At 56.3% G+C, this 11144-nt stretch overlaps 1 protein-coding gene across 1 annotated transcript in view; it reads left to right on the top strand.

Annotated features, from left to right (window-relative positions):
• The window catches only part of RPH3A (rabphilin 3A), a 17473-nt gene extending 7319 nt beyond the window's left edge, over positions 1–10154 (top strand). Inside the window, exons 2-14 of the mRNA XM_038152884.1 lie at positions 14–209; positions 302–409; positions 528–590; positions 792–983; positions 1636–1715; positions 2241–2315; positions 3309–3418; positions 3992–4118; positions 4555–4611; positions 5384–5535; positions 6518–6599; positions 7082–7178; positions 7483–10154. Of these exons, the coding sequence (XP_038008812.1) occupies positions 14–209; positions 302–409; positions 528–590; positions 792–983; positions 1636–1715; positions 2241–2315; positions 3309–3418; positions 3992–4118; positions 4555–4611; positions 5384–5535; positions 6518–6599; positions 7082–7178; positions 7483–7613 (1470 nt within the window). The 3' untranslated portion in view covers positions 7614–10154. The remainder of the gene's footprint in view (positions 1–13; positions 210–301; positions 410–527; positions 591–791; positions 984–1635; positions 1716–2240; positions 2316–3308; positions 3419–3991; positions 4119–4554; positions 4612–5383; positions 5536–6517; positions 6600–7081; positions 7179–7482) is intronic.
• The last annotated feature ends 990 nt before the right edge of the window (positions 10155–11144 follow it).

Raw genomic sequence — 11144 nt, 5'->3', positions numbered from 1 at the left:
TGCTGGCGCCCAGGCCAGGGACGGCAGCTCGCTTTTCCAGCCTCACTGCTCCTTTCTCCCTCTCCCTGCAGGCACCGACGGCACAGCGGCCGCCCGGGGGAGCCGCAAAGCTGCCGAGGGCCGGCCGGGTCCGTGCGGCAGCGAGGACACGGCCGGGGACAGCGACAGCCGGGACTACGCTGCCGAGAGCGGGGTCAGCAGGAGCCCCGGTGAGAGCGGTGCTGCCCCTGCCTCCCTGGCCGGACAGATGGGGGGACACAAAGCCGGGGTGGTCTCTGCTGATTGTCCCCTGTCCTCGCAGGTGTGAAGAGAACCAACTCCGTGCAAGGCCAGCGGCCACCCCCGCCGGCCACCGCCGCTCCCGCTGCCGCATCCGCCGCTGGATCCGCCCCGGCAGCGGCACCCGCAGGTAGGATGCGATGGGAGCGCGGCCGAGAGTTCGGTCCTTGGGGACACCCCGGGGCAGGGACGCGGTGGGAGAGGGCACCAGGGGATGTCCCAGGCGGTGATGCCACCTCTGTCCCCAGCGCCGGCGGCTGCAGCGGCAAGGCCGGGTCCCGGGAGTCCCGCCCGCTTCCCGGAGAGACAAGGTAAGCCCGAGGGGGCTGGGGGCGGAACGGGCCGGGGGCTAACGGGGTTCCTCCGCAGCGAGCCCCCCGGAGCCGGCTGTGGGGGGCTGGGGGCAGAACGGGCCGGGGGCTAACGGGGTTCCTCCGCAGCGAGCCCCCCGGAGCCGGCTGTGGGGGGCTGGGGGCAGAACGGGCCGGGGGCTAACGGGGTCTGTCCCGCAGCGAGCCCCCCGGAGCCGGCCCGCGGCGCTGCCAGGGAGGAGAGGGGAGGGGGCTTTGCGGCGCCCCCCGGCAGGGAGGACAGGCCAGCCTGGCAGCCCCCTGCTGCCACCCAGCCCGCAGCCCAGCCGCAGCGGCAGCAGCCCCGCGAGGAGGAGGAGGAGGATGCCAACAGCTACGACTCGGATGAAGGCAGTATGTCGGCAGGGAGGGAGGGAGTTTCTCTGGGAAATGTGGGGTTTGGGGGTTGCTGGGTGGGCGTGACTCGCGGTGGGTGTCCGGCAGGGAAAGTCCTTGGGGAACGGTGCTTCCCTGCGGGGCTCGGAGCTGGGCCGGGGATTTGAGGGGGAAAATCTGTGGTCGAACATCGTGGGTGGGAAGAGCTGCTCGGGGTCGGGATCAGGTGCTTGGACTGGAGCAGCTGATGCCCTCTGTGCCTGCTCTTGAAGAAGGAACACGAGGCTGAGCTGGTTCCCAGAGAGCCAAGACAGGAGCCAGGTGCTGAGCCCAAGGTGGAGCATCTCCCCAGGGCGGTCCAGGGTGGAACTGCTGGGGGAAGGGCTGGTAGGATGACTCCTCCCTTGCCTGGGGAGTATTGGAGTCAGCTCCAGAGCCCCAGGCTGCTCTCCCTGGGCAGTCCCTGCCCTGCAAAGCTGTGCCGAGCTCCCGAATCCGCCTGGATTTGCGGCGGTTTGGCCGCTGCCAGCACAGTGTCACTGCATTAAACAGCTTTTACATTTGACCCGCAAATCTTTCTAATTATTACTAATCGGGGATGATTAAATGCAGTTATTGGCTGGGGTTTTAAAGAGGTTGTTTCCTCCTCCTCCTCCTGCCTTGCTGTCAGCCACGCTGGGAGCTCTGGAGTTCAGCCTGCTCTACGACCAGGACAACAGCTCCCTGCACTGCACCCTCATCAAGGCCAAGGCAAGAACTCCTCTTTCCCCTTCTTTTTCCCGATTTAAATCCATCTGGCTGCCAGTTTCTCTGGTACAATGGGAAGGAAGCCATGTGGCTGCTGGCAGAGGCTGCTCCCTTGGGAGGCTCCAGGCACAGCTGCTCCTGGCTGGGGAGGGTTGGAGGACTTTTCCTTTTGTGGATCCAAGAGATCTGTGGGAGTGGTGATGCCCTGGAACAGTCCTCCCAAGAAACTGTGGCTGCCCCATCCCTAGAAGTGTGCAAGGCCAGGTTGAACAGGGTTTGGAGCAGCCTGGGATAGTGGAAGTTGTCCCTGCTTGGTGGAACTTGGTGATATTTGAGGTCTCTTCCAACCCAAACCATCCTGTGATTCTACAATGCTGATTTTTTTTCTTGGAATGGACATCCTGGCACCCACAGCTGCTCAGGGCAGAGGCTCTTGGGTCACTTGGAGTTTTTTCATGGGCAGATTTTCTCTTCCTTGGCTTTGCTGAAGGAGGATTCACATCCTGTGCTTCCTTTATCTTTTTTTAGGGCTTAAAACCAATGGATTCCAATGGCCTGGCTGATCCCTATGTGAAGCTGCACCTCCTGCCTGGAGCCAGCAAGGTGAGGCTTTGCCAGGTTTGGTGCTGGGGATGGAGCAGAGGTTTCTCAAATCCCCCTCAGATCAGATTTTCCCTGCTGATTTCTCTGCTTGCTGCTGTTTTTCCCCTGGGGGTGTCTCTGAACAGGGACGATGCTCCCAGATGCTCTCCCAAACCCAAGAACAGCTCATCCTGCAGGCAGGAATCTGCTCAGGGATGGAGGGAAGCTCCAGAGGAGGCATTGCTGTTAATGCATCACAAAACATCTGCCCAGAAATCTAATTATGCCCAGGGTTGGAATTATCCTTTTGCTTGGAAGCTGCAGCACGTTCTTGTTGGAGCTGTGGGGGGAAACTCTGGCTCCATCATGGAAATTCCTGGAAATCTCCCTCCCCAGCCCAGCTGAGCTGGTCTGGGTGGGCAAATCTTGAGGAAGGAGTGACCACCAGCAGTGCTGCCTCTTTGATTAGAGCTGCAGCAGAGTTTTGCTCAGAGTAAAACCAGGGGAAAACTGGATAATAAAGTGACTGGATTGATTTTACAGCTTTGCTTTGTGCACAGGGACACCTGGTCTTGTTTGGAGGAAATCCAGGTGTGATGTTGGGAATTGCTTTGATTTCTGCTGCTCTCATTTGCTGATATTTATTTTATTTTTTTATATAATTTTGAACGTGCGGTTGTGAAACACACACAAGCAAGTGACAGCTCCTCAATTCCCCTCTGTCACCTCCTTTAGACCACGAGAGCTGTGACCTGAGCCCCCACAGCCTGCCCTGGGCACCTTTTCCCCTCTCCCTGAGGGAATAAACCCCAGGGAATGACAAAACCCAGTCTCTCCTGGCCACCACGTGTCACCAAACCCCCGGTGCTTGTGCGAAATTCCACCTTGATGCTCCCTGGGAGCTCAGCATCGCCCAGCTGTGCCAGCTGTGATGGGGCATCCCTGCCAGGAGCTGGGATCTGTGCAGGGAGGAGTCCTGGGGTGCGACTCCCCTGCGTTTATTTGACCCCACAGTCGAACAAGCTGAGGACGAAGACGCTGCGCAACACCCGGAACCCGGTGTGGAACGAGACCCTGGTGTACCACGGCATCACCGACGAGGACATGCAGAGGAAAACCCTCAGGCAAGGCCAGCAGCAGCCCAGGGGTCCCACGGGGTGGGGCTCTGGGTGTCCTCACTCACAGCACCATCCCCAGCAGTGCGGGGGGGGGGGTTAGGGCTGTGAGAAATGCAGTTTTGGGTGAAAAGCAACATGAATTTGGTCATTGGGGTGGTTCTTTGAAGAGAGGAGAACTGGCATTTTGACCTCGTAATTTAATAGTAGATTGTTGATCACACTATGATTTTTGTCATCGTGGAGATGTGCATCTCTGCTGATTTGACAAGAGCCCAGAAAAATAAGTCCCTATAAATTTCTCTTAAAATTTATGACTCTTCCCCCCTCAGAAAACTTCCACCTCTTGATTTCTTGCCCTATCACAAAACAGATATTAAAGATGTTGATTTTTTTTTTTTTTTTTTTTTTTTGGCAAGATAGAAATTTTGGTCAGAGGAAATCCAGATCAAGTGTGGCTTTGGGGGGGGTTTTGTTTTGCTTTTCCTTCCCCCCAGCAGTGCCCCTGCAGGGATGGGTTTGGCTCTGCAGTCAGGCACTGCTCCAGCCTGCTTGATGTTCCCTTTCCCCTCTTCCCTCCAGGATCTCCGTGTGTGACGAGGACAAATTCGGCCACAACGAGTTCATTGGAGAAACCAGAGTTGCCTTGAAAAAGCTCAAAGCCAACCAGAAAAAGAACTTCAACATCTGCCTGGAGAGAGTAATACCAGTGAGTGTCCGTGGAAATTCCTCCTGTTCCCCTTGAAAATGGCGCCTGAGGGGTGCAGGGATGGGCTGGAGGTGCCTGAACTTCCCTGGCACCTTCAGGAGTTGCATTCCCACCTGTGCCTGGGCTGGTGTGACATCCCATGGCCAGGAGATAAGAGCCTGGTGGGAATCCATGGGAAGTGACTCCACAGCCTGCTGCTGGTGGCTTTGCCAGCCCCTGTGGATGGATGTCACCGTGGAGGAGGGGACAGGTTGCTCTGTCCCCCGTTGAATCCGTTGGGATGGGGGTTGATGGAGCAGAGGGAGATTCCTGAAGCCCTTCCACTTTGGAGTGCAGTGCAGGAGCTGGGCTGCATGCATTCCCAGGCTCTTTTGCTGTGGGGGTGGTGCCTCTCCCGGTCATTCATGGCATTCTCCTTGTCCCTTTCCCACCCCAGACGAAGCGCGCCGGGACAACCGGCGCATCCCGTGGGATGGCTCTGTACGAGGAGGAGGTGAGTCCTTGGAGCAGGACAAGCTCCATCCACCCATCCCTTGTGTACAACCCCATTATCCCCCTGTCCCAGAGATCCCACATGCCCCGATATCCATCCCTCCACATGCCCCGATATCCATCCCATCCCATCCCATCCCATCCCATCCCATCCCATCCCATCCCATCCCATCCCATCCCATCCCATCCCATCCCATCCCTCCACATGCCCTGATATCCATCCCATCCCATCCCTCCACATGCCCCAATATCCATCCCATCCCATCCCTCCACATGCCCCGATATCCATCCCATCCCATCCCATCCCTCCACATGCCCCGATATCCATCCCATCCCATCCCATCCCATCCCATCCCATCCCATCCCATCCCTCCACATGCCCCTATATCCATCCCATCCCATCCCTCCACATGCCCCGATATCCATCCCATCCCATCCCTCCACATGCCCCGATATCCATCCCATCCCATCCCATCCCATCCCATCCCATCCCATCCCATCCCATCCCATCCCATCCCATCCCATCCCATCCCATCCCATCCCATCCCTCCACGTGCCCCGATATCCATCCCATCCCATCCCATCCCTCCACATGTCCCAGTATCCATCCCATCCCATCCCTCCACATGTCCCAGTATCCATCCCATCCCATCCCATCCCTCCACGTGCCCCGATATCCATCCCATCCCTCGAGTTTTCCCAACCCTCCTCCTCCACGCGGAGTTTTCCCATCCCGGCTCCTCCACGCCCGCCTCTGGCGGCTGCTCCCGCAGGTGGATCGCGGTGGGGACGTGGAGGAGCGCGGGAAGATCCTGGTGTCCCTCATGTACAGCACCCAGCAGGGCGGGCTCATCGTGGGCATCGTGCGCTGCGTGCACCTGGCGGCCATGGACGCCAACGGATACTCGGATCCCTTCGTCAAGCTGTGAGTGAGCCGGGAATGGCTCCGGGCTGGAGCCGCCTGCTGTCCTTCCTCTGGAGCCCTGGCACGGCAGGAGCTGTCCAGCAGCGCTGGTGGTGTCCCCAGCGTGGGTGGTGTTGACCCAGCCCTTGGGTCCGTGGCTCTCCAAATGCCCAGATCCTGTGGTTGCCCCATGGAGAATCCCAGAATTGTTAAAGGCTGGAAAAGACTTCAGGAGTCCAAGCTTTGACTGGTCACCTCATGTCTGCCAGCAGAGGACACGGGGGGGATGTGGGGTGGGTTTGGGGCTGCAGCCCAACTTCCCCGGGATCCATAGGAGGGATTCCCACCCGTGGCTCTCCAAGGGCGTGGTGGGAGTCCAGGGACAGTGGAAGCTGGAGGGCAGCGAATCCTTCTCCCCACCTCTGACCCACCCTGGCTGCAGGGCAGAGGTGGCTCCGTGTCCCTCCGTGCCCTGCTCGCTGCCCCACAAACCCACATGGCTCCTGGGGATGCGGGGTTTTCATTCCGACCTCATGAGCGGCACCACGGAGAGGTCCCTGCAGCCATTCCTGGTGGGGATTTTGCTCCTGGTTTTTTCCTTTGCCTTCAGAAAAAAAAAAGCTCTGTTCTCCCTAAAACTCACTCAGTAACTCTCATGTTGAATATATTCTGCTCATCTTTTCCTAGCCCAGTGGAACTGAGCAGTTTCCCTTCCCAGTCTCTCTTTGTTTGTTGCATTCTCCATTTCCACGAACAGAAGACGGTGGCTTTACATTTTTAAATCAGCTTCTAACAGATCTAATTAATCCCAGCCCTAAAATGAGCTCTGGATCTGCAGCCAGGCTGCACAGCCCCAGCCCCACACTTTTCCCACATCCTCTGGAAGGTGGGAAGGGAGACTGGCCCTAAATAAATCTCTTCCAGCCCAGAAGCTCGCTTTTTAAGCTTAGAAACTCCCACTGTTCTTGCACTTGAATTTTGAGCTGTTTTCTGTTGCCCCCAGTTGGCTGAAACCTGACATGGGCAAAAAGGCCAAGCACAAGACACAGATTAAGAAGAAAACGTTGAATCCTGAGTTTAACGAGGTACGGATGGATATTTTTATATTATTAAATCAATTCACTGAATGCTGTGTTGAGTGGAGGAGGTGGAAGACAAACTCCCCAAGGTCTGGCTCTTTGCTCAAGCTCCTTTCCCACTCCTGTGCCCAGGAATATTTTGGGAATGACTTTGCCGTGGCAGCACCGCACACCCTGAAAGCTCCCTGCATCCCAGCTGGGGATGTGGGTGGGATGAGCATTCCTGGGGGTGCAAATTGGAAATTCTCCACTGGTGCTGCTTTGATGGGACACCTGGAAAGGGCTCATGTAGGTGCAAGGGGGGAGCTCAGCTCCTGGAAAAGAGGCATCACAGGGAAGGAGCGTTTTTCCTTCATTAATTACATTTTTACCATCCTCTCCTTGGATTTTGAATCCAGGCTGTGCAGGGATCAGGTCCAACCCTTTCACTGCAGCATTTCGGGTGTGTTTTCCTCTGGGGTGTGACGTGGGTGCTCCCATTCCTGCAGGAGTTCTTCTATGACATCAAGCACAGCGACCTGGCCAAGAAATCCCTGGACATTTCCGTCTGGGATTACGACATCGGAAAATCCAACGACTACATCGGTGAGCGATGGGCTGGGAGGCTCTGCCCTCTGGGGCAGGGGTTTGGTGCCTGGTACTGGGTTTGCTGGATGGGAGGGGGCCCTCCTGCCCGCGTGGGATGATGGAATCTGGTGGGTGCACCCCATTTTCAGCACCCTGGGAGATCTTCGGGGCAGGAAAAGCATCTCCAGGCGTTTCCATTACTTTTTTGATCCAGGAGGTGGAAAAAGCGTTGCAGGGTGTGAGGTGGGTGCCCATGACGGGATTTCCCGGCACATCAGCACCACCTCTGGATACAAAGTCTGCTCTTCTCCCCTTTCCCCAGGCGGTTGCCAGCTGGGAATCACGGCCAAGGGCGAGCGCTTGAAACACTGGTACGAGTGTTTGAAGAACAAGGACAAGAAGATCGAGCGCTGGCACACCCTGCAGAACGAGAACCACGTGGCCAGTGATTAAAGGGAGCCTCAGCCCTGCCCTCCCCACCCTCTGCCACACCCCTGTAGGTCCCTGATGTCCCTGGTGTCCCGTCTTCCAGCGCAGCCACGCCTTGCTACAGCCTCTGATCCCAGGGTCCTCCGCCCCCTCCGTCCTCCCCTCCACTGGAAGCCCCCCCAGATCTTTTCTACTCTCCCTTATTTATTTTCAGCCGGGGGAGGGAGGCCGTCGAGTTCCCCCGGTGTGTAATTTTGGCAAGCAATAGTTCCCTCCTGACTGTTCCCCCCTCTCTCCCCGTCCCCGTGGCAGCATTCCCGTCGCGTTTCCGACGCTCTGTGTCCCTCCAGCCTCCGCTCCTCGCCGCTCCGGCCTCTCCCCCCGGGAGATGGGAGTGCTGGGCTCGGGAGCCTCAGCCTGTCCTTGCTTGTGTGATCTCAATACCTCAGTTGCAATAACGAAAAAGCTCCTTGGCTTTGGCGTGGGTGTCACCGTCGCCTGGTGTCCGTGTCGTCGTGGTTAGGCCAAATCCGGTGTCACCGGTGTCATCCTGCAAGTCCTGCTTGAGCTTCACCTCTGGTTTGGCCCACCTGAGCAATGTTGTGGCACATCCTTTGCTGAGAAGATCCACCACCAACACCAAGACAGCGACAAGGAGGGTTCAGGGAGCTCTGTGCTGGCAGGGGAGCAGGTTGGGGTCGGTTCCTGTCCTTTCCAGCCGCGGGCAGTTCCTTGGCCCGAGGAATCCGGGGGCTCCGCTGCTCTAGGAGCCCAGCTGTGTTTTAGGGTTGTGACTACCTCCTCCTCCTCACCTCTGAGCTGTGTAGTAGTGACTGGCCGAGCCCTGAAGGGGTCCTAGGTCCCCTCAGACCCCTCCTGCTTCCAAGGATTTCCTGTTCCTCAGGAGGGAAGCTGAGGGAGCTGCTGCTGCTTCCCCCCAGCCCCCTGATGCGTGCAAGGATTTTTGCTTTAAACCACCACAACTCCTGGAATTAGCTGGAACTGTCCGAGATCTTCCAAACTTGGGTTGTTTTGGTTTGGTTTTCTTTCGTTTTTTTCCCAGTTTTCTGCACAAGAACCCTCAGCCTGCACTTTAAGGATGGCCTGGAGCTGTTGGATCTGGGCCGGACAGCAGGAGAGCACAGACTCTCTGCAGCTGCTGCTGCTGGGCTCTGGAACCATTCCCTGGCTCTGGAACCATTCCCTGGCTCTGGAACCATTCCCTGGCTCTGGAAAACCCCAGGCCCTGTGGATAGAGCACACTAAGCACCATGGAATATATGGAATTTTTTGTCACACTGAGCATGGTGTGTGTGAAACCTCCCCCCGAGCCCCCTGCACCCTCTGCTGCAGCTGCCCTCTCTTTGAGTCGGATGAATTCTGTTTTCCTGATAATTTTCTTGATTTCCCCCACCCCCAGCAGAGCTTGCTGATGTGCCCTGAGTGTCCCCAGCCCTGGGTGACACAAACCCCTCTGTGCTGAGCTGGCACAGGCTCCCCCCTCCTTGGATCTCCAGGTGGGAAAAGCCAACCCAACCCACCCCAGAGGGTCCAGCCCGAGCTGGGAATCCTCTTCCATCACCCCAGGTGATGTGATGGTGCTTGTGGCTTGGCTTGGGGTGGAATGGAAGAGGATGCCTGGAAATTTTCCCCTTTTTCGTGGAATTCTTGCCTCTGTGCCAGTCAGGGTTGCACCCCTGAGCCACTCTGGTCAGCACCAGACTGGAACAATCCCGTTTTTTTGGACTGTTCCCCTCTGCATCCCTGCTCCAGGCCCAGCTGGGCTGGTGGGAGCCAGGATCAATGGTTGGACTCTCCCTTTTTCAACCTTAATGGCTCCAAGCTGCCACCACCCTTTCCAGAGGGATGGACCTGGCCCAAACATTCCTGGTCACACCCAGAGCAGCCCTTGGGCACGGAGCTGTGCTGGGGAAAAAAAACAGCTGAGGGTGGCTGAGGGTAAAAAAACCTTTAAAAACCATTATTTCAACAATTCCTTAATTTCTCCCAGTCCTGCAGCAGCCCAGCCTCCTTTGTATGTGCAGAACAACTCACTTAAGGTTACCTTTATCCCATCCTGTGTTCCCATTCCCTGTTCAGCCTGCTTTCTTTGGGAAAAGGGTACTCAGATCATCTCTTTGCACCTCCAAAAATCAAGTGCAACTCGCCAGTCTCCTCAGTATTGTGCAAAACCACAGCCCTGGTCTCTGCCCCCCACCCCTTCTCAGTTTTTCTGATGGTAATTCCTGCCCTGAATGACTTCTTTTTGTTGTAAATAAAGCATGCACCTATGGATTGGGAATGGTGAAAAACAATCAAACAAAAAGGCAAAAAAAAAAAAAAAAGAAAAATGAAAAGCCTCTTCTACTGCTGTTTGCATTCAGACTCGCATGCAGTGATTTTACAGCCAAATATCAGTTTACAACTGTTAAAGAGAAAAAGAAAACCTTACACAGGAATTAGAAATCCTCCAGTCTTCCGCTGCATGCAGCACAACATCCTCTCTTGATGTGGTATCTAATAAAGTGAGACTACTGGAAAAGAACAAAAAAAAAAAACAAAACAGATTTTTGGCTTCTTTCATTCCCTGTGGGAGCAGGAACCTCGTGGGGTGGGCTGAGGGCCTGGTTCTGGGAATTCCTGGTGGGTTGGGGCTGCTGGAATTGAGTTGGGCTGGAGATGTTGGGGAGTTTGGGGTGGTTGGGAGGGAGATCCTGGCTCCCCCAGGAATTCGTGGGTTTGGGAATATCCTGGGTAAAATAGTGCCGCTTTAAATCATCCACAGGCTCCCCTCACTTGGTGTCTGGGTGTGAAAGCCCTGAGGAAAAGCAGGAGTGGTGGTGGGAGAATTTTTTTCCCTCCATCACCCCCAGTTTGGGGAGGAGGAGCCGCTCCAGGGTGGTGGCAGCTCCAACCAGGCAACGCTTTCCTTTTATTTATTTCCTTTTATTCCCTTCTTTTTATTTATTTCCTTTCATTCCCTTCTTTTTATTTATTTCCTTTCATTTCCTTCTTTTCTTGGGGCGTTTTTCGGCTCAGCTCCCAGGGCAGGGCTGGTGGCAGCCCCTGGGTGGGGACATCGCTGCTCCGTGTGCCCAGGCGGGGACCGGGGGCGGCGGTGGCCGGGCCGGTGGCGATGCCCAGAGACAGCAGCAGATGTCACTGGAGCTCCAGGCATGGAGCGGCGAGGAGGTGCCGGGAGGATGTCCCGATATTTCCAGGAATTTGGGAATTTTGGGGGCAATCGTTCCTGCCGCTCCTAACGCTCAAACCTCCAGCGGCAGGGAAGAGTTGAGGCCTTGCCCTCTTGGAAAAAACGTTCCCAGCAGCCTTAAAATTGAGCTTTAACTCCTTTTTATTGTTTGTTTTCCAGCGTTGGGTTGTTCTCATTGATTTTTCCCTCCTCTTTTCCATTTCCCGCCCTGCGGGTGGCCAGCAGAGAAATCCCAGGGGAGGAATTCCAGTCCCATCCAAGAGCTCCCAGCCAAGAAACCCAACCCAGGAGGTCCCAGCAGAGACCATCCAGCTCCAGATGAAGACTGGGATGAGGATTCT

This window comes from Motacilla alba, chromosome 15 (assembly GCF_015832195.1).
Source record: "Motacilla alba alba isolate MOTALB_02 chromosome 15, Motacilla_alba_V1.0_pri, whole genome shotgun sequence".
NCBI lineage: Eukaryota > Metazoa > Chordata > Aves > Passeriformes > Motacillidae > Motacilla > Motacilla alba.
Note: the sequence above shows the minus strand (reverse complement) of the source record. Positions and strands in the feature narration are given on the sequence as shown.